Below are 22,858 nucleotides of genomic sequence, written 5' to 3' on the forward strand. Positions count from 1 at the left end.
TTGTTAGAGGCTAAAACCATAAACGTACATATTTATCGGGTAGAAAATCGTTGTGATCCTTTGTTAAAGGTTAGAATTACAGACTAGAAAACCGTTATGGCCCAAAAAACTGAGATGATCCCTTTTTACCGTCTATAAAGTCATAATGGTTCTTTGTATGAGGCCAGAATAGCGAAATGAACCTTTGTTTTAGGCTAGAAGATTGCATGGAGCATTGTTACTAGCTAGACAGTCGTTATAGACTTCTAGGTCTCTCACGGGCTAGAAAATCCTAATAGTCCATTGTTTTTGGCTAGAAAATCTGAATGGTCTATTGTTGTTGGCCAGAAAATCTTAATTATCCATTGTTACAGATTAAAAATATCAAATGGGGATATTTTGAAAGAAATATTAATAGTTACATATTGATGTTGCAAGAGTTCCAATAATCGAATTCAATTTTATAGTTTAAACAGCACATGTATATAATGTTTATAGCTCAGACCATGCAATGCGGAACACTCAGATATAATATTTTCGCCAATTTTCTTAGATCTTATATTATGAACTTTTGATGAATACAGAATCCTTGGAACCCAGATATACTAGTATACAAAATGGATAAATATCCAACTGAAATGGTTTCCGTACGACATCAAGTCTGACTTGCAAGGAGGCTACATGATTTAAGCAAAAGAACATTTACAGCGGAAATTTTGGCTAACATGCTCGTCTGTTTAAAGTTCCTTCGGTGTGCATTTTGTATGAGTCTACGAACAACAGCTTCATAAAAATAGACAAAGACACTGACAATAAATTCCTTTGCTTTAAAACTGCTCAACCGAGTCTTTATATGCCATTATGTTTTTGTATATCAGTAGTTTTTGAGCGAGAGATAACTCGTTCGGATTGTACTCTCCTCTTCGTTTGCGCATGCGTGTCTCCTTCTGGAAACTGGCTGATTTTGCGCGCCGATGCATTACCCTTTCTGCCTCAGTGTCAGACAAGTTGTCACAAAAACCATTTGATGGGTTAGAATGTTTGAGATCCTGACTTTCAAAAGCGGGCATGTATATCTTATTTACTTCCTGTAAATGTGGAAAGGGCGGTTCTTCGTAAGCAGGGCTAAGCTTCGATATAGTCGAAGTTCTGAGGTCAAGATAAGTCAGGTCAGTTTCGAAAAAAGTTCCAAAATTTCTGAAGTGATTAAGCATGGTACCGGTCTGAATGGAACGAGTATTTACCGGCGACCGGTTGTTTCTTGTTGGTTCTGGGGTCGGCGTTCTGCGTTCATCGTTTTGATTTGTCAGATCCGAAATGTCGACGCTATCGGAAGGAGAATCTCTTCTGCTGTTCTCTGTAGGTTGCGTCCCCTGAAAATAAATAAACACGAATATACTCCTGCCTCAATTAAGATCGTTTTACAAATTGAACTTTGGTCTAATAATGTCGTCCTGATACATATAGACAATATATTGTCGAAGCATATTTACATTTTGTATTATAGAAATATCTTTTAGGATCGAGTTAAACAAAAGGTGTTATGAAAGTAGAGACAATCGATTGGCAGAGAGCAAACAAGAGATAAAAGCAGGTAGGCCTACTTTATGTTATTTAAAATGAATGTTATGTTCATAACTACTGAATATTTTATGTAAATGTTTTATCTTTTTTGATAAAATGTTAGAGCAGGTGCTTTCTCTCACCACTAAACGACGCTGAAGATTAATTCTTTTGAAAACTAAAAATGTTTGAGATAAGGCAGTTTTGCCTGTTATGTCAACGTATATATTAATACTTCAATTAACTGTGTATATAGAGCTGCCAGTTACATATCACCTTATAATAACTATTTGTTACAAAATCAAGGTTGGGTGGCATTACTTTTTATTCTACGTTTACCAGTACATTTATCAGTGTGATGTATCTTTAAAAATACACACGCACACACAAAAATATGAAAATCGTGCATAATATTTCTTTATTCTTACCTTCTAAAATAGTTCTGATGTTAAAGGTGGTTAATCAGATTTTGGTTATGTAACGAATTTGTTAGGGACTGTTATATATGATCATTTAGGCGTAAAAAATATTTGTTTCCGGTATCCCGACCTACCCTAAATTTTAGGCCCGACCCTTAATGTCTTTATGGCCTTGGAGAATATTTTTTTCACCTTTTTAACAAAAAGTTGCAAAACTGCACTTTTTATGCTTTAAACATGGTCAGTGATGTTAGAAATCAACTTACTGATGCTCTAAAGGTATAACACCCTTATTTTTGTATTCATTTTTTTTTTGACATAAAAATAATTTCCGAAAAGTCTCACTTAATAAAAAAAATCCCCCCAAAATAATTTCCGACCTACCTACCCTAATGTTTTTGAGGAAATTACCAGAAACAAAGATTTTTTTAGGCCTTACCCTTATTATATGTGTTCACTCAGTGTTTAATACACATTAGATTTTCACAGGAAGTTTTTAAAACAAGCCTTTTGGTTCATACTGTTGAAATATATGCAAACGGAAAACTAAAAGTTGTATTGAAATAAAAAGAAATACTCCGCTTTTTAAATAATTTCAAAATAAGGGGAGGTAATTGCAAATATTTCAGTAATATCAATAGTGCATACATTTCTTATACGGATCTCAACCTATGCACTGGGTCTCTTCGTTTTTTTTATATAAATCTTTAACAGAGTATACGAAAAATGAAATGTGTCATAAAATGTTGCTTACATGTGATCGACCACGTATACAAATGTATTTTGTTTATTTAGGTAATACGCATAAGACAGGCTGTAGATTAGAAATATTATTAGAGAAATGATTAATATTTCAAAATCTCATTTCATTCTATATATGGATCTGCACATGACATATTAACTGTTGATATACATTCTGTTTGCCTTAACACAACACAACTATCCGTTAAAATAGGAAATCATTAACTTTCCTGCGGGACTTGCATCCTGATGTCAATAAAAACAGCTTTACAACATGAAAGGAATGATTGTCCTCTAAAGCATTTAATAACAAAAATCAATCTAAACAAACTAATGTGTTGTGTTAGGTTGCCATTGGCTACGGGACGGCCTATTGGAGAAATTCCAATGATGCGGGAACAAGTACGTAAATATAACATTTGGTCTCTCAATAGAATGAAAGTGTCGCTCCAGGATACATATTTAGTCTATTATTTATCAGGCACATCATCTACTAATGAGTTTTTCTTGTATGAGACCCATTTCAGCAATTAAAATTCTATTACACAATTCGAGCTTCCAACTGAATCATTACTTTCCAACAGCATAATGTATATATACCATTTTAGATTGAATTTATTCTGAAAACCTCCTCCCATGTCATACATGATTCTTGTTAGAAAATGTTCATTTTTTTCCTCAGCAATTTGATTTCGTAGGTGTAAAATACAGAAAAATCTCTTGATCTAGATTTCTGAATTTTAACTGTTTCGTCAAGAGTTCAGTAGTCTAATAAGGTACAATCATATGTACATGCATTTCTTTATAAATATTTGTAGCAGTTTTCCAAAAACAAAAACAAAAAAAATTCTGAACCTTGACATATACTATATAGGGATTGGCGCAACTGGAAATTAATACTACAATCCATGCAAATTGTATATACTATTTAAAGTCTACTAGGAAGTAACATTTAATGAAAGATGTAACTTCCAGACGGGCTGTCTTATTTACTCTTGCAACAATTTAGCACCTTCATATATCTCTGAAATTTTAACCTTTCCAGCAATGAAACATACAATCTAAGATCTGCTGCTCATAATGACATAGTTATACCTAAACATCGTACAAATTATGGTAAAAAAAAATGAAATTCGCTCCACATGTTCTCTAACACCTTTTAAAAAGAAATATAAAAATAAATCTTACAACTGACTCCCTAAAGAATCTCTTTGTTTATATCAGCTGAATTATAACTATGCCATTATAATATAATTGATTAGTTTAACTAATTGATTGCCTAAATGGAAATTGTATAAATGGAAACTTAAAGGCAATATCTATTTTAAGGGGTATTTGTCTAGGAATGAATGTAATATTAATAACGATGAATGTGATATTAATTAGGTTATGTGATAGTGTAAATTGTATTTGGTTGTTGTTGTTTTTCAGAAAGCCACATTTAAAATTAAGATGTATCATTTGTACTTTATGCACCTGTCAATATTTTGCCCGCCCGGGGGAGCGACGGGCATACACGGGACTTTAGACAGAAGACCATTCCCGACAGGCGGGAATTTGACAAACATTTGATATACCAGGCTCTAGGGTGGGATTTAGACAAAAAAGGTTGTCTCTTGGGTGGGGATTTAGACAACAAAATTTTTGAAATGTCAAATTCCCCTGGGTCAGCCCCCCCCCCCCCCCCCCCGGACGGGCAAAATATTGACAGGTGCATTATATCTTCATGTGCTACCCTCTATAAATAAAGATGTTATTATTATTATGAATTACAATAAGGTGTTTTGGTTCTATAGTGTGAATCAAAATAACGCCACGTAGCATCCATATATCTATATTCGCTTTGTTCATTCATTTAGTCAAGATAAGGTTAATATATTTCACGAGGATGTTCTTCCTTGTCATAAAACATTTATGCCAAAAATGAGAATAGATCGAGTTAATGAAAATGAACAATAAACGTTTTGCTACATAATACCGGACACTCCCACTCCCACTTTGCTACATCTTTATATGGCAATATAATTAAATCACAATCGGAAACATGATTATGAGATTCCACGCACGTCTTTAATATCAACCCCACCTGGCTTTGTTCAATTAATCACCAAATATTGCAAGAAAAAATACAGGGAGTATCTTTAATAAGTTTATATAATCAAAATTAACACGGAATAAAACGTCATAGCAGTGAGCAAAAAAGGCAAGAGTACTGAAACAGCGGGTTACTTATTACGAAAGGATGTTTCCTTTTGCGAAGAAAGCAGAAACTTTGTATATTACTATTTTGAAGTATGCTGAATCCAAAAAAAAAAAAAAAAAAAAGAAAAGAAAAAGAAAAAGAGGAGGAAACACGCAGTTCGCTAACCTCAATTAACTTAAAATAAGGCCTCAAAAAGGGACCTATATTTTTTATTTATTTTACCTCCCTTTTTGGTATTGATTTAAAAGGAGGTTCCAGGGCAGATAAAGCGTGTCTCATCCTCTTGTAGGATTTGTGATACTTTAAAGCAATTTCATGCATAATTTGGTGCTTTTTTCACAAACGGGAACATCTTTGCCATTTTTTGTTCCATATCTTATTCGCTATTAGTATTTGAAAATGTACCAAACTTATATTTTCAACAATGTAGCAATTAATGTTCAAAGATTAAAGCTTACCCAAGTAAATATAGCTTAACCTTCGGTTGATATTAAAATTATAGAACATCAAGAAAAAAGGAACAGACGGCGTGAAACTAGTGCCGGAAGTATTTATTGTCTTATTTTACAGGAAAGTTAATGAATTTGACATTTTGTAAAATTTTCGTTATTTGCGTGTGGGGATGTATGGAAAACTACTAGTATAATGAAAAGTCAAATACCGATCGAACTAAGAGGGGTGTTACACAAGAAAGGCAACTAACGTATCATCTTAAAGATCCACAAGACTTTTAATTTTATGTTGAACCCAAAGCAGCTGTTTAATTAGAGAAAATGCATGATTAAGTTGTTAGGGAAACACTTAATTCAATATTACATATTAATGTGTACAGTCAGAACAATTGATTCAATTAGTTAATCAAAAATTTAAATCTATGACAAATACGTAAGAAAATAAGTCTCAAAAATGGGATTTGATATAAAAATAATATATTTTATATTCAAAACAAAATAATATGGCAGCTACATGTTAAGCAAAGGCATCTGAACCCTTTGAACACGACATGTATTATACATCAACAGAAAGGAACTTCTTTTCCAAACATAATGGTGTGGTACACGCACATTACATAAATTCGTAAATCACACAGTTACTTTGTACGGCAAAACGTAACGGGCACTGGACTTCACGATTAAATATTTTTGGTTGCGGGTTTATCCCGCTACCAAAGTTAAGTGTATTTCTGACAATCATGTAGCATCTTTATTTGATTCCAAATCACATCCAAAGGATATGTTCATGTGCTACACAAAGTAGTCCCATTCATGAACAATGCGGATGAATTATCAATGATCAAGCAGTTCTTATTCATCCTCTATCCATTCACACTGGCCATTTAGATTATATAAGACCTGTCAATGATTAGGTATTCCAGCCTATGGTTACATCTCTGACTTCCAGCTGTTCATGTAAGGTCAGGCAGAGTTTATCTTAGATATGAGGCACATTAGTATTTGTTTCTTATACATGTATATTTAGAGACTGGCATTTAAAATGAAAATAAATCTAGCTAAACCCGCAACCACCAGACATCTCAAGGCTTTGATTTTTTATCGCTGTACTAAATGTTTTAATCCTTTAAAGCAAATTTCCGTTTTTGTACAATGCATTGCTTAATGTTTGAGTATTTATGTTTGTTAAAATTATCAACATAATACTAGTTAAAACATCTTAGATTTAAAAAGAGAAATGTGTTTTTCACTTTACTTCATTGCAAAATATATTTACACTACAAACTGTATTTACCATAATGCAATATTTGTTAATAGTATACATTTATATAGTCGAAGTTAAAATTTTACATTCTGTCAAATTTATAGGTACGACAGATGGACGGATTGATTAATTTATTTTGAAACTCATGTTATTTATCTTGAAACAATATGGTCATTCGGCTATGCCAATGAGGCGACAGAAATATGCCATGGTGAAGCGACAATATCCTTAATAATAACTCTTGCGGGATATTCAACCAATAGACTCTTACCTTTCTACGGTTCAGCAGGATTCTCTCCGCTAGTGTGAGATTTTCAGGGTTTGGTTTGGTTTTTGACAGTTTGGTATTGATGACCCGCTTGGCGTTCACCAGATCTGTGCCATACATCTCGGCCAGTGCTTGATTTATATGTTGAACGTCTGCTAGAAATAAACAAGTGAACTGAGAGTTTTGAAACATCAATAGAGAAAAGTAAAGGATAAACAACCGCCTCTGTAGCCTATTGGTAGAGGGTCCGCTTCGAGTGCGGGAGGTCGTGGGCTCGATCCCCGGCCGCGTCATACCACAGACGTGAAAAATGGTACCAGTAGCACCCTTGCTTGACGCTCAGTGTTAGAAGGTTACACCACAAACATTGTCATTGTTGAGATAGGCCCTTGCAGGTTCTCCTGTACTTTTTTTATTGTAGAGGAAGCCCGTAGGTAATTCTCTGACCTTTCTATTGTAGAGGAAGGCTCGCAGGATTTCCTCTAGCATTCTCACGGACTGTAAACACTGGCTCCGACTCTTTATGGAGGTGAGTTGAAAAAAAAGCCAGTGATACTTCCGAGGCGGCGCTAATGACCGGAACTACACGAGAAATGTAAACAAAGACAGAGGATGAGTTTAATTTTTACTTTCTGTAACAAAAAGTCCTTATGGCAAAAAAGGGACAATGCTATTCCAATCAGAATTGGTTAAACTTCTTATGTATGCAGGTCGATCTGCAGAGCGAAGGCATTTCTTGACGTCAGAACTTTTGAAAGTTGTGAAATAGGACCAAATTAAACCGAAAGTAGACATATGCCTATGTATTTCGCCCTGATTTACACAAGTCAGATATTTCAAAGTCATCGTTCGGATGTTGTTGAAAAAAAAATGTCTTATTACTGTATAATCTACGTGATTTGTTAGCGGATTACTACCGTCTGTGTGTATTTTTGGCCAAGATGAGGAGCCAGCGACAAAGAGAAGGCGCTTAGAACCAGAGTGGGAGCCAATGCACATTTAATATCAGGGTGTTCAGTGCTTTTAAGTTATCAGCAAACTATCTGCTTTCCTTCAGCTGCATTTAGATATATATCTGGTCTCTTTTGTTACTTGTGTAATGAAACTCGGAACATCAGTTGTATACATTTGATATTTGCAATGTAAGGGGACTTTCAAAACCAACGAACTTTTGAATTTAATTGAATAGTGAAAACATTTTAGCAATCGATATGATTACAAATTTTGTTTATTCTCGGAATTTCACTTTTATTTTCAGTATTTGCTTTGCTGTGTTTTTAGTCACAACTTTTCGCTGCATTTTGTCTGAAGCGACCAAGCATAAATCATTAACACAAAAATTAATTGTTCGTCTGTCATTCAACTGTTTCTTTGTCTTTAAATTTGACTTTGCATTGATATGTATAGAGAAACAAGCTTTCACACAGAAATAGCCACGGTCCTTTCAACAGTATACGCATATAATATGGGTGTGTAAATGACTAACATTTACTAGAAACACTCGTCATTAAATTGTGGTTTGATCTTGATTGGAGCACAAATTGACGTCTTACTCTTCTATCTCCTTGCTTAATATACGTTTTTTGACTGACTATAGATTGCTCCATGTCCTGGATATGGCTTTTTATATAACATTTAACTTATTGAAACACTATGTTTTCTTGATCTATGTCCCTACACTAAAGATAAGATATTAAGCTACGTCGATTTTTCTTATATAATGTGAAACAGTATGCTCTAATAAAGTTTGACCACACTGACCTATTTAAGAAGTATATAGTATAAAATTCTATAATTCGGAAGGAATGCAGTTATGTCAAAGTATATATTGTTCTTTTTTAAATTCCAGAAACAGTTAACAATAGGCGATAAAAAAACGACTTAAGAACCTTTGAACGAGTTTTTCTCAAATTGGCGGGCTTATTCATAATTAAGGAAATTTCGCCGCCACAAATTCAAACAAACACATTTCAACCAAAAAGTAATGCTAAATACGTTACATAATTTTTATACAGATAAAGTACATGAACAAAGGAGTAAAAGCTTGGTTTTTCTTGGTAAGATTTCTTACCAGAGTAAGTTGATTTGTTGTTCTAAATTGTGTAATAGTACGTATAGATCTATATTGTATGAAAATTACATAGAAGCTGATCTTTCAGCTTACGAAAATATAAAGAGTCGGTAATGTGCATCGGTACACACTATGCTGTGTGAAAACACAAATGACGATCTGGCTTACTTATCAAAAACAGACCGTATTTCAGAAATAAGGCACAGTTAGCTCCAGCGTTTACAGGTATCTAAAGCTTTTAAAAGATCCGGGCGGGCGGAAGTTGAATTTTTCTTTTGTACGTCTAAAAGATATTTATTGATATATTTTCTAGACTTAAATAGTTACATGGTAACCCGATGGTCACATGGCCATCTCCAAAGATAACATTTGCAATCATAGTTAAGCTTTACGTTATGGCCGTTTGTCTAGTCTTAATATTTTTAGGTTGTTTAAAAATGGTCAGTATTTTATAGTTTCTGTATGTTTTACTTACAGATGAAAAGTAATGCAATTATGGTTATCTAGACACTCAGATTGATTAAAAGCCTAGCGAAACATTATGCTTCAATATGTTTTTGATTCTGTTCTGTATTTCCTTTTGAGTTTATGCAACGATTTCAGCTAAGAATGTGTATTTGGCTTAAAAAAAACCCCGTAAATATAGAAATATACGCGATAAACATCTCAGTGACTAACGTCTCGTCAGAGAAATTATAGCTACTAATTTGCTTATACGAATCTGTGACACTAGATACCTCTCCTGACGGTCAGACTGAGATAATTACTTCACGAGTTTCACGACTTTTCATGATTGCGAATACACTGTTCTTGCAAATCAACGAGGATTCTTTTTTAATAGGTCTACAGAAAAAAAGAAAATTCATGCGTATTCTTATCATACAAAATAGACACATTTTTTACACTGGGAATGACTATGACTACATGCTGAATAACCACATACACCAGTGTTACATGTAAATTATAATGTTTGTACACAAACAATACACATAAATTTTATTTTGATGTTACACGCCATTTCGCTCATGAATAATATCAAAAATTGTATTCGATAATACTCCTGATGGAACATGCGTATATTCCAATATTGTCATGGCGAAAAAATTAAATTGTTTCGAGGCTTCATCAAAAACAAGAAATCAGCACACAAAAAAACCCAAAACAAAACAAAAAAAAACCCTCAAAAACAAAACACATACATTAATTGTCTTAAAACTGATAATATTTCATTGTTATAGATATAAGTATAATTTTACCATATCAAGAATAACCCTCTGTATATCCATCCTTAAAAACAGTGTTTCAGGCAGAACATGACATTAGACAAACTCCCTAGGTAGTTCCAATAAATTCAAGTTATAAAACCACCTCATAAACAATAGACTACAAAAGTCTATATCGATGAAAGCGACGATAAATTTTACTGAGACATTACCATATTGGATATCTAGATATCAATGTTAACAGGGTATTAATAAAATCAATGTTGTCACAGAGATACAGGTAGGAAACATGTTTGAAAATAGCTCAGACATTGCTCTCTGATACAGGTGATATTATTTTAGAATCGATTAAAACAGTGCTGAATTATCAAACACGTTTTCTCACAGGAGTAATGAATGGCAAATAACTAGTTTGGAAGATATGAACCTTTAACGTTTTATTAATATAATTTTGTTGGAATTAAACATCATTTGTAGCCAAACAAAATTACAAATAGTGAAAGGTACTTTCTGTGAAGTACGATATGATACTGGTCAGTATCTATCTAAAACAAATATGATACGATATTTTGATATTGAGCATTTACAAGGTGCAGCAGCAGCAGCAGCAGCACAAAAGAAACCACATTACAGTACTTTATTAAAATAGAGAAAAGTGAAAACTTTACAGGTCGCTCAACACGAAACAAATGAAAATGTTGCAGGCTCGGTTTGATTGAGCCTGTTCATGAACGGTAGTGGAAATGCATGCTACCGTCCACGCCCTCTAGCCCCGGGTTGAGCAGAACTCAACATTTACACATGCTAAAAGTACAAAAAACAATTTAGAGACACCCGCAGATGTATTCAAACGGCGGTGAACATGGAACCTTCAATGATACATGTGTTGAGGCGTGTAATTCCATGAAGAGCGGCGTCTACACGCATATTCATCAAATATTCATTCAAAATGTTTTAAAAGAATTATTATCGACTATTTTTCGTAAGGACGTGAACAATAAAAACATATTTCATTTAAAATAGACCATCAGTCAAAGCACGTACTATTTTTGAACTGGCTTCATACATAATTGAATAAATGTGACCTTTCAAAGAACCAAGCTAACAATTTCCATGCTAGTCACCTTTAGACAAACACTCTTTGTCTTTTTAAACTTTTTAAAAAACAGCATTTAAAAACATGAATTATTAATATGAGAGTTGATATGTCAATGGTAACTGGGCAACAATATAGCATAATCACATTTAACTTCAAAGAATAAGAATGTCCTTGTCTGTACCTTACATTACCATCTCTGCTAAAATCGTGCTTATATTCCCGTTATGTACCAAAAGATGCCTTAAATAAATATAAAGAAGACAGTCAAGTTCAATGTATTGATATTTCTCACAGAACTGTTATATTCCTGACTGGAATTATTTGAATGAGACATTTAGCCTACTTTAGTAAAAGTGCTCATCTTGACTTAAAGCTGCTAACTCAAGCATTAGGCTCTATGCAAGTGAATCTAAAAATCAAAGTTTGATACTTTTCTCGTTTCAGGCTGAAGTTATTCAGAAAAATAAACTTTAATAATTTTAATACTGTTTTACGATATCTTGACCCGAACATCCTAACACGAAAATGAAATTTATCTCCGTGTGAGATACCTATATGAATAGTTTGGTTGCAATACCTTATCCTAATTGAAGGTGTGATATATCATTACCTAAGTTACACATTTGATGTTTTCTCAGGCTATCCTTAAACCAAATGGGGTTACGACTCCATCCAGCTAATATTATTTTTGTTCATATAACAGTGACCTTGATCTTGACACTACTGACCAAGAGGCATATCTCAGTCTCCAAGAAAATTGTGCATGTACCAAAATTGAAAAAGTGGAAAACCACAGGTCGCCCAACACGACATAAATGAAAATGTTGTAGCCTCGATTTGACTGAGCCTGTTCATGGGCAGTTGTTGAAATGCAAGCTACCGCCAAGGCCCTCTGGCCCAGGTTGAGCAGAATTCACCATGTAAGTCTTAAAAGCAATACATACTCTTTTATGAACACTTACTGTGCTCAGCATCCGCGCAGTCTGGTCAGGGTCAATGCTGTTCGCTAACAGTTTCTCTAATTCCAATAGGCTTTGAAAGCGAACAGCATGGATCCTGATCAGACTGCGCGGATGCACAGGCTGGTCTGGATCCATGCTGGTCGCAAAGCCACTATGTTGGTTTTCTCATGGCGCGGCTCATATATAACTGGGTTTAATATTCAAGTATCCCCCGATTTATTTCGAAATAAACTGCACATTTTTTCGCACATACATGATAAAAAACCTCAAAGTATTCACATCTTATATAAAAACATTTATATCTGCGCATTTTTTCCCGAAATGTGATATATTACGTCAAAAAGTTAATGTAGCTATATACAAGACTAATATGAATCAGTATGTCTGTAATGTCGATCGTTTAACCTGTGATTATTTTGACCTTATGTTCGTCTTTTTTTCTGTCCTTTGAATCAACAGTTTCATGAAAGTCTCATGTTGGCTCACTTGTTGAAATCTGTGTATTATTCTTAATATCAGAACATTTTAATTCACATATGAGAAATACAAACATGGTCAAAACCACCAATATTCAGGGAACTTTTAGTTAAATCATTTTTTTTCTGCACAATTCTGGAATTAAGCATACAGTTTCTTCGTTCGAGCATTCTCAAAACGATTTAAATAGGATAAAAGTATACTAAACATACACATTAAATTAATCATTATACTCAATGAAAAGAAACTCGGCCCCATTTAGTTTGACACACTAATATGGCAAAGTTATTTGATCAAAATAAATAGTTAATTATTATAAATACAGATTGGATAAAAACTACCCTGTTATAATCAATTTTCAATTAGTGTCTTCTTTCTTAGTTTTTGTTGGGTTTAACGTCACACTGACGCAAATTGCATTCACGGGTTGTAAATATTACTGTTGCGTATAGGTAAATACAAACACTCAAATGAAATATCAACAAAATGTGACTGGCGCTGAGGATAGGAAAAAATGGTTTTAATTGATTCAAGGGAAATAATTCTACTAGTATTGATTTGATTAAAACGCATCATGGTAGCCCGTGAGTGAAAACAAATAAACATCAAGTATCAACTCAGTCTGACAAACCGTTAAGATATGATTGTGGAAGGACAGACGGACAGAAAGGGAGAAGGATGGAATGAGGACAAATATACAATATTTGCACAAAAAACACTGAAGAATTATCTTATTAATCCACATCCCATTGCTGTCTCGACAATTTCATCGAGTATATCATATCTTATTTGTAAAATGAAGACAAATCTTCTCTGTACATCATACTGCCACGGTTTTCAACATGTTAGGCTTCAGGATACAGTACATTATAACAAAGATCACACAGGAAACGAACCAGCAATAGTGTATGGATGTGTACATGGTTTATATGAGCACAAAATTACATTGACAAAATAAAACATATACAGGGTTAGTGACAAAACACCACACGAGCATAAACTCAATTTTAACTCCCCGCCATGTTCTAAAATTAAAAGTCAGAGAAAATAAGTTATTCCAGCTGGATAAGTCTCTTTCACGTAGAGGTAACGAAAGGCACAATATATAAACAACAGGATGCTATCCATGAACCAGATGTACATGTCACGAGGTCCAAAACCATTGAATGTCAGTATTTGTCTATGTGTTGTATTGTCCTCGTACCTTGTATATATTGTATAGAAATGTCTTTTGTGTAATTATTTTGTATTATTTCCATACCGTCCGATCCGATATGAATTTCTATATTATTTTTCATGTCATTCATCAATCGGTATGGAAATAATACAAAATAATGACACAAAAGACATTTTATACAATATATACAAGGTACGAGGACAATACAGCACATTGACAAAATACTGACATACAGTGGTTTTGGACCTCGTGACATGTATATTTACTCAATAACTTTGCAAACCGGAGAGTACAGTAAGAAAAACAATTAAGAACAAATAATACAATGCACCTCTTTTAAGGTAAAGGTGACCATGAATGAAAGACCTTACAGTGAAAAAAGAGCGGATGCAAATGTTTCCAATAATGAAATTAATAAAATACATCATTTATTCATTTATTTGGGTTTTATGGCGCACCAACACAATAGAGGTTATATGGCGCCAAACAGGACTACAAAGTTTGGTTCCACATCTCATTTACATCGAAATAAAAACATGAGGTATGGAATCAAAATTTGCATACCTGCTGGAATCACAGAGTTACTGCAAAACCAAGTGTTAAGACCCTATTAGTCGCCTCTTACGATCATGCAAGGGTAAGGCAGTGGTTCCAATTCTTTTCATACACAGATCGTCCCAGAACCACATGGGGAAAAATACATCAAACAATATTCTTGTCATAACTAAAATGATATATAACCCTAGACTTCATGGACGATATCATGCGGAGTTCTTTAAACATGAAAACGAACGTTGGATGGACGTACGGGTTGCATGTTGTATAAAACTGGACGCTGGTCACATCTAGGAACAAAAGCGATATTAAATGTAATGGAATAATTTTATTTGAATTATATTTGTATACTTGGTATTCACCAGTTCGATTTCAAACATTTGCATCGCAAAGAAATTTTCCTTTTTCTTGTCATGATTATTTCTTCAAGAAATACACATGGTGTAATAAAATATGTAATTTAAGATAAATGTTGTTTGCTTGCGCAAAAATAAACAACTAACGAACAGCATTTTATACAACAAACATAACAATTGTCAGTCTTGTGGGCTTTTTAAATGTGTTTTGCAAACATACAATTGTCATACTGATTTTACTGCCTTACTCAAATTAACCCTTAAATGATAATCTTTGGTATTTTGGTAGTCATTCGGATGCAACGATAAGGAAACTGTTTTAATTGTCCTCAGCAATGTCGCTAAGTTATGTGAATCTGAATCGGAAAAGCTTGGCGAACACTCTTAAAAATAAATATGTAAAATGAAGTAAACCTGTGAAAAAAGCCCCATAAAAGCCAACTTTCATGCATGAATAATTATATTATTTATATTTATTTGAACATATCAGAGACGCGTTTTACTAGTAATTTCTATGATTGAAGATCAGTCAGTCTAATCTTTAAAATTCTACAAAAGTGGGAAAGAAGTTCAACCATAAAATAAAATCTGGAAAGTAGATCACTCGGAAGCACCAAGAACAAGGCAAATAGTGAAAATTGCAGACCCGGTTTGATTGAGTCTGTTCATGGGCAGTAATGGTAAAAGCAACACTGCCCACGCCCCCTAGCACCGGCTTAAGCAGTATTCAATCTTCAAATCTAAATGAGTTGAAATCAATGATCCCGAAGGACCATAAAAGCCATGCACAAAGAATGCAGTCAGCCATAAAGCAGTGTGCGGACAACGGGGTACGCATGAATCTATACATGTGCATAACGACTGAGAACAAGTACTTAGAAGTAAAATGACATGGTTTTCCATCAGATTTATCTCAATAACAATTTATATTAACTATTTTTCCGTACTACTGGAACTTACAATATTCTCAAAAATTGTCCTCTTTAAAAAGAATGTTATATGTAAAAAAAATATAAATACACACAGTTTTAAATTGCTAAAAGCAATGCTATAATACTAATGATTCAGCACTGGGAAATACACCAAAACGAGAATATGTAACATTGTTTTGAAAATGGTGAGTTTTTCTCTCACTGTCCCATACTATTCCGTATTACTGGATCTTAAAATATTCTGAAACAGTTGTCCTCCTTAAAAACAAAGTCCTCTGTAAAGAAATCTAAATACGCAAAGTTTTAAATTTCCGAAAGCAATGTTATACCAGTTATGTGGAAATTCAGCACTGGGACATTAATGCAAATGTTTCAAAACGAATATATGCAACATTTCTGTGGAAATAATTAATTTTAAGGCGACTTTTTTATTTTACAAAATATGGGTCAAATCGTTAAGACATATTGCTTTGCTATGAGCAGTTTTCCTGCATACTCTTGATTGCCTATAGGTTCTTAAAATGAGCACTTTAGAAGTTTATTCAATACTTCATATTTCTGTCAGCTGAAAATTTCATCGGAAAATACATTTTGTTTAAAAGGTAATTTCAAAATGACAGAATTATGTACATTAAGCTAAAAGGGACATTGGTTCTTTTAGAAAATAAATACAAAGTTTCCTCTAATTTAACCCAAAGTCATCATTTAATTGCTTGTTTAAGTTTAATTATATGAAAGTGAAGTATGATTTTTTTTTTCAAATAATATTTTGATACCGTTGTCATAAAGCAAAATGTGTACATGAAATCCATTAGCGCCTTGGACATTTCATTAGCATGGCCATTCTGCTCGTATGAAGTCATCTAAGTTGTCAGTTTCAACAGAAGGCATTCAAGGAATAAATTGTCATATCTCATGAATACATCAGAAGTAGCATAAACCTTATTTTACTATTTGAAATTGCAGTGACTTGTGGCAGGTTGTTTCAGAATCTAGCAGAAATTAATTAAACGACATATCTCAATATCAAATTTAATTTCCTATTCGCAAATAAATTTGAAATTGTTATTACTCAACATTTTACCAAAAGCACTAGCAAACATGACTTAAAATGTTCGCATTAGAACAATAAAATACAGAAACACATTTTCAATAAAAGTAGGACTTCCCCTTAATTCGAAGTGTCCTGTTGTGTATAAAAACATTTGTAAGGGTTAAAATGCAAAACAGAAACAACAGAGAAACTGTTGGTCGTATTTGTACATAACAATTGCATTGTTTGCTCATGTATGACTCTATTTATGTGTTTGGCCTTGGTTGCTCTCTGGCTGTGCCCTATTTGTGCTTGATGTACTCGATGCTTCAATGGATACTGCTGTTTCTTTTTCTTGTGTTTGGAATTGGTTGTGCTTGATATATTCAGTGCTTCAAGGGATTCCTAAGTCACTTTTTATTGTGTTTAGCTCTGGTTGTGCTTGATATACTCAGAGCTTCAAGGGATTCCTAAGTCACTTATTTTTGTGTTTAGCTCTGGTTGTGCTTTATATACCCGATGCTTCAATGATTCTACAGTTACATTTTATTGTGTTTAGCTCTGGTTGTGCTTTATATACCCGATGCTTCAATGATTCTACAGTCACTTTTTATTGTGTTTAGCTCTGGTTGTGCTTTATATACCCGATGCTTCAATTGATCCTACAGTTACATTTTATTGTGTTTAGCTCTGGTTGTGCTTTATACACCCGATGCTTCAATGATTCTACAGTTACATTTTATTGTGTTTAGCTCTGGTTGATCTTTATATACCCGATGCTTCAATTGATTCTACAGTTATATTTTATTGTGTTTAGCTCTGGTTGTGCTTTATACACCCGATGCTTCAATGATTCTACAGTTACATTTTATTGTGTTTAGCTCTGGTTGTGCTTTATATACCCGATGCTTCAATTAATTCTACAGTTACATTTATTGTGTCTAGCTCTGATTGTGCTTTATATACCCGATGCTTGAATTGATTCTACAGTTACATTTTATTGTGTTTAGCTTGGTTGTGCTTTACAAAGTCAGTGCTTCAAGGGATTCTAAATGTTACTTTTCATTGTGTTTGGCTCTGGTTGCTCCTGTTGCACACGATGATTCCAGGGATTCTACTGTTTCATTTTATTATGTTTGGTTCTGACTGTGCTTGATGTACCCGATGCCTCTAGGGACTTTACAAGTACCATTTTATTGTGTTTAGCTAGAGATGTGTACTCGATACCACAGGATTCATCTAAAACTATTTATTGTGCTGGCTCAGGTTGTGTTTGATGTACTCTTCTTAAAGGGATTCTACAGTTACTTTTCATTGTGTTTAGCTCCTTTTGTGATTGATGTACTCGATTCTCTAGGGATTCTACGAGGGGAATTCAGAAGATTTAAGACTAACGCGTTTCCGCAGAAACTATTATAGGTGCAAGCACGAATTTTGTATGAACTTCTAGTTGGTTCAAATAGTCATGTTCATTGGAAGTCCCATTGCAATTGGTTTTGTGAAAGCTGAGATACAAGCGTTTTAACATACTAACTCGTATACACTGATATTATTTCATCGTAAGCATGTAGGCTCCGCGTAGCATGGAAATAAGGTCCTACCTGAAAGAAAATGTGTTGTTCCTGACTTTATCAGCCAAGCAGATTCTGCAAGAATTTAAAACTGTTTACGGTAGTTCTTTTCCATCCAAAACCACTGGGAATTAAGTTTAAGACCTACGTGGTGTAGTAGTACTAAAACGTCTGCATCTTCTGATAACATTGCTACTGTAGCAGCCATTGTAGCAAGATATTCGAGATATACAGTTTCCTAAACAACTGCATCAATAGGCATTTCATCGGGAAGTGTTTGTGAAATTCTGACTAAACAAACTTGAAATTATTGAAGGAGTGAGCAAGGTCCGTATACCATCTTTTGACCAAAGACCTAAAAGTCGAAATGGTGCAATGTTGCAAAAAGGCCCGACTAAAATCTATGAAAATGCAGATGATATATGAAATGAGATTTAGTTATATCACTTCAAAGGCGGATAAATAACGAACAGTGGCTTAGGAAAGGGCAAGAATGTCCAGTTATCGCAAAAAGAACTCAAACGGCTTCTTTACACAATTTTCTTCAATTCCAAAGGCTCTGTTGTGCAAATACCCAGTGCACCCGGCATATCTATTACTGAAAAGCTTTACAGTGACAAGATTCTAAAATCATTATGTTAAACGTCACCATAAACTGGTCTATCGGGTATCTGCCTTATTCCTGACAATGCATCTGCACACAAGAGCAATATTGTAGTCAGCATGTCAAGCAATTGCCGCACCCTCCATATTCGTACGACCTAAGTTCCTTTGATGTTTTCTCTTTCCTTTGCTTAAAAATATGGTGGCTTGGAGACGCTAGTTTCAGAAGCGCCCTTGGCAGCCTAGTGCATCAGTGTATAACCAAGGGCGGACTGCTCTGCGGCTTTCAGGTCATGGTTAGACCGGGCTGTAAAAATGCGTATCTATTAAGGATGAATATTTAGAAGGACTGGTGTAAGAAATATGCTTAAACACAGGTTTTGTTCTAGATTTCATATGGACAGTCTCAATATTTTCAGAATTTTCCTCGTGCTGTTACATTTCATTGTGTATAACTCTTGTAGAGCTTAATGTTCTCGATACTTTCAGCTACCGTTACTTCTATTGTATTTGTGTCTGGTTGTACTTGATATATTCGATGCTTTCAGTGTTTTTTACTGTATTGTTTTAAAATATGTTATGAAACACGGTTCCGTCAATTCTAAGAACAATTAGATTTGAAGGCGCAAAAACTGACCGGATAAAAACACTGAAAGCAAAACAGAAAACACAACTGTGAAAACAAGGTATAAATCATGATAATAAGCAAACTTTATTGCATAGTCTAAATGCACCAAAATCTCGTGCTCATACAGAACCAATTCTTATTCAAATCAGCTTGCAATTGACACTGTGCGAAACAGTAAACACTGAATCACGTTGAAATTTTTTGCAGCATCCGTAAGCAAACACAGGACATAAATATCCCTTTATTTACATAACAATACCTGGTACAAGAATATCAAACATAAAATGAATCACTTCGGTACCATTATCACGCAAATTTGCTGGTGCTAACATAAAATAGATAGATGAAATTTGCATAGTCAATTTTGTCATGGAATATCTGTTTTGCACTAACGAGTTAGAGTAACAGTTGATAATGTAGTAATCGAAAACGTATGCAATTAAGTGGCGAAAATTAACTTGGTAAAAAAGGCTCTTTCCGTCAAATTTCAGTAAATTATGGATTGTCTGTATTCGCCGAAAGGTATCGGTAATTTTGCCGCTTCAGGCGATTTTAAAATGTAAAAATGGATACAAAAGAGCACAGATAACCGATTGCTTGATGACTGCTTAAACATATCAGACACCAAGAGCCATAAAATAATATCTGACTGAATATATCTTATAAATATTACTGTATATATATTCTAAAGTATTTCCACACATAAGTTGTCTGTATATTAAGATGTGTCATATATGGGTGAGAAAATCCCCTTGAACTATAAAATATAAATTCTATAGATAATGAGGTCATCAGTAGAAAAACTGTTGCAGCAAACAAAGCTACATAGGTATGATAAATATAAACTTTAATGTCTATGAACCCGTATTACCTTCAATTTTATCAAATGTAATTTTGTTGCACTGTCAAACAGCAGAACGAACTTTGAATAACAAATGAAACAAGTGAATGAAGTATTGCCATGCAATACAAAGTCCCCTACTGGAAGGCACCTAATTGTCTCTACTGCAGTATAACATAATGAACTGATATCTGTCAATGATGTATAAACAATATTGTACTATATATACAATATGTTATAACAACAAACTTGGATTAAAATGTGCATATATAAAAACCCACAGTTGTTTTCATATTGAATTGTTTTGGCCGATTATAAAAAAGTTATCATATAAGTTATTTATAGTACCAACAAAGGGAAATTAATCTTAAAAAAGAAAATCTGTATAATATAAGTCCACAAGAAACTCTTTACCCGGTAGAGATATGTCAAAATACACCTATACATTGGATGTAACATGCATGTTGTACCGCAGAAAAGTGGTCTCGATTTTTCTCTACGGCCAGTAATAAAAAAGTTACAATTAAATCTATTTATAGATGGTGAACATTTGGTCCAAGTTACATCAAAATCCCTCAATGCATGAAGAAGAAATGCTCCAGACAAAGTCATTCTTGAATTTGACCTTTGACATCTAAATATGACCTTGACCTTAGATCTAGGGACCTGGTTCTTGCACATGACAATCCGTCTTATGTTGGTGAACATTTGTGCCAAGTTACATCAAAATCCCTCCATGCATGAAGAAGAAATGCTCCAGAGAGTCATTCTTGTGTCTGACCTTTGGTCTCTAAGTGTGACCTTGACATTAGACCTTGAGCCTGGGTTTTGCGTATGACATGTTGTCTCATCCAGGGAAATATTTGTGCCAACTGATATTTAAATCCTGTTTTGCATGACAAAGTTATAGACTGGACAGGAAAAAATCCTATTGCCCTTTAATCTCAAAGTGTGACCTTGACCTTTAAGCTAGGGTAATGGGTGTTGCGCATGACACGTCATCTCATCATGGGGAACATTTATGCCAAGTAATATTAAAATCCCTTGATGGATGACAGAGTTCTGGATCGGACAGGAAAAAAAAACCTTATTGGCCTTTGACCTCCAATTGTGACCTTGACCTTTGAGCTAAGGGTCCGAGATTTGCGCATGACACGTCGTCTTATCATGGGGAACACTTGTGCCAAGTAATATTAAAATCCCTTTACGAATGTCAGAGTTATGGACCGGACACGAAACAGACCCTGTTCATGCTATGTTAGCATTTGACTGCTAAGTGTGACCTTTTGAGATAGGGGTCTGAAAGTTATGCATGACACATTGTCTTATTATGAGGTACATTTGTGCCAAGTAATATTAAAATCCCTTCATGGATGGCAGAGTTATGGACCGGACAGGAAAAAAGCCCTGTTGACGTTTGACCTCCAATTGTGACCTTGACCTTTAAGCTAGGGGTCCAGGTTTTGCGCATGACACGTCGTCTCATCATGGGGAACATTTGTGCCAAGTAATATTAAAATCCCTTCATGGATGGGAGAGTTATGGACCGGACAGGAAAAAAAGCCCTGTTGACTTTTGACCTCCAATTGTGACCTTGACCTTTGAGCTAGGGGTCCGGGTTTTGCGCATGACACGTCATCTTATCATGGAAAACATTTGTCCCAAGTAATATTAAAATCCCTTCATGGATGGGAGAGTTATGGACCGGACAGGAAAAAAGCCCTGTTGACGTTTGACCTCCAATTGTGACCTTGACCTTTGAGCTAGTGGTCCGGGTTTTGCGCAAGACACGTCGTCTCATCATGGGGAACATTTGTGCCAAGTAATATTAAAATCCCTTCATGGATGACAGCGTTATGGACCGGACACGAAATTGCGGACGGACGGACGGACGGAATGACGGAAAAGTGCATTCCTATAGTCCCCGAAACTGGTTTTCACCCAGTAGGGGACTAATAAACACCATCAGGTGAGTTAATATATTGACCTAACACTCTTTGAAAATATGATTAGTTATTACTGTTTATAATAAAACAGGCAGATTTCTTGTGTTTGTTATGCATGGCTGGCGTGGTATTTTACTGCTACAATCTGGAGTCATGAGATTTGTTTGCTTCTTGGGTTTCAAGTAACACTGACACAGAAATGGTTATATGATGATTTTCCAGCGTTTCACGAATAAGGAGGATTCCATTTCCCAATAAAGACATTGTTTCACACATTGGATACACGAGGTAGCACCACAGACTCCTTGAAGCCAGTTGTATGACTTCCTTAGAAGACTATTCAAACGGGGGTCCGAGATGAGATGAAATGCTTAAAGATTGGTGGCAAATGATTGAGAGAAACGTGTCAAGTACAGAAATAAGGCTGAGTACGTTCATTTGATATGGCTTTTGTTGAACTACGAGCAACCATTTAATCTTAATAATATCTCGACA

General features: G+C 34.5%; 1 protein-coding gene across 4 annotated transcripts in view; it reads right to left on the reverse strand.

Annotated features, from left to right (window-relative positions):
• LOC123561624 (serine/arginine repetitive matrix protein 2-like) overlaps window positions 1-22,858 on the reverse strand; it is a 47,437-nt gene that overhangs the window by 4,869 nt on the left and 19,710 nt on the right. For 2 of the 4 annotated variants that reach the window (XM_053553038.1, XM_045354120.2), the window contains exons 3-4: window positions 6,893-7,041; window positions 1,224-1,352 (exon numbers count right to left, since the gene is read on the reverse strand). In XM_053553038.1, the coding sequence (XP_053409013.1) occupies window positions 1,224-1,352; window positions 6,893-7,041 (278 nt within the window). Of the gene's footprint in view, window positions 1-1,223; window positions 1,353-6,892; window positions 7,045-10,216; window positions 10,418-22,858 lie in introns of those variants that run through there. The other 2 variants (XM_045354121.2, XM_045354122.2) reach the window with 2 other exon arrangements.

This window comes from Mercenaria mercenaria, chromosome 10, assembly GCF_021730395.1.
Source record: "Mercenaria mercenaria strain notata chromosome 10, MADL_Memer_1, whole genome shotgun sequence".
NCBI lineage: Eukaryota > Metazoa > Mollusca > Bivalvia > Venerida > Veneridae > Mercenaria > Mercenaria mercenaria.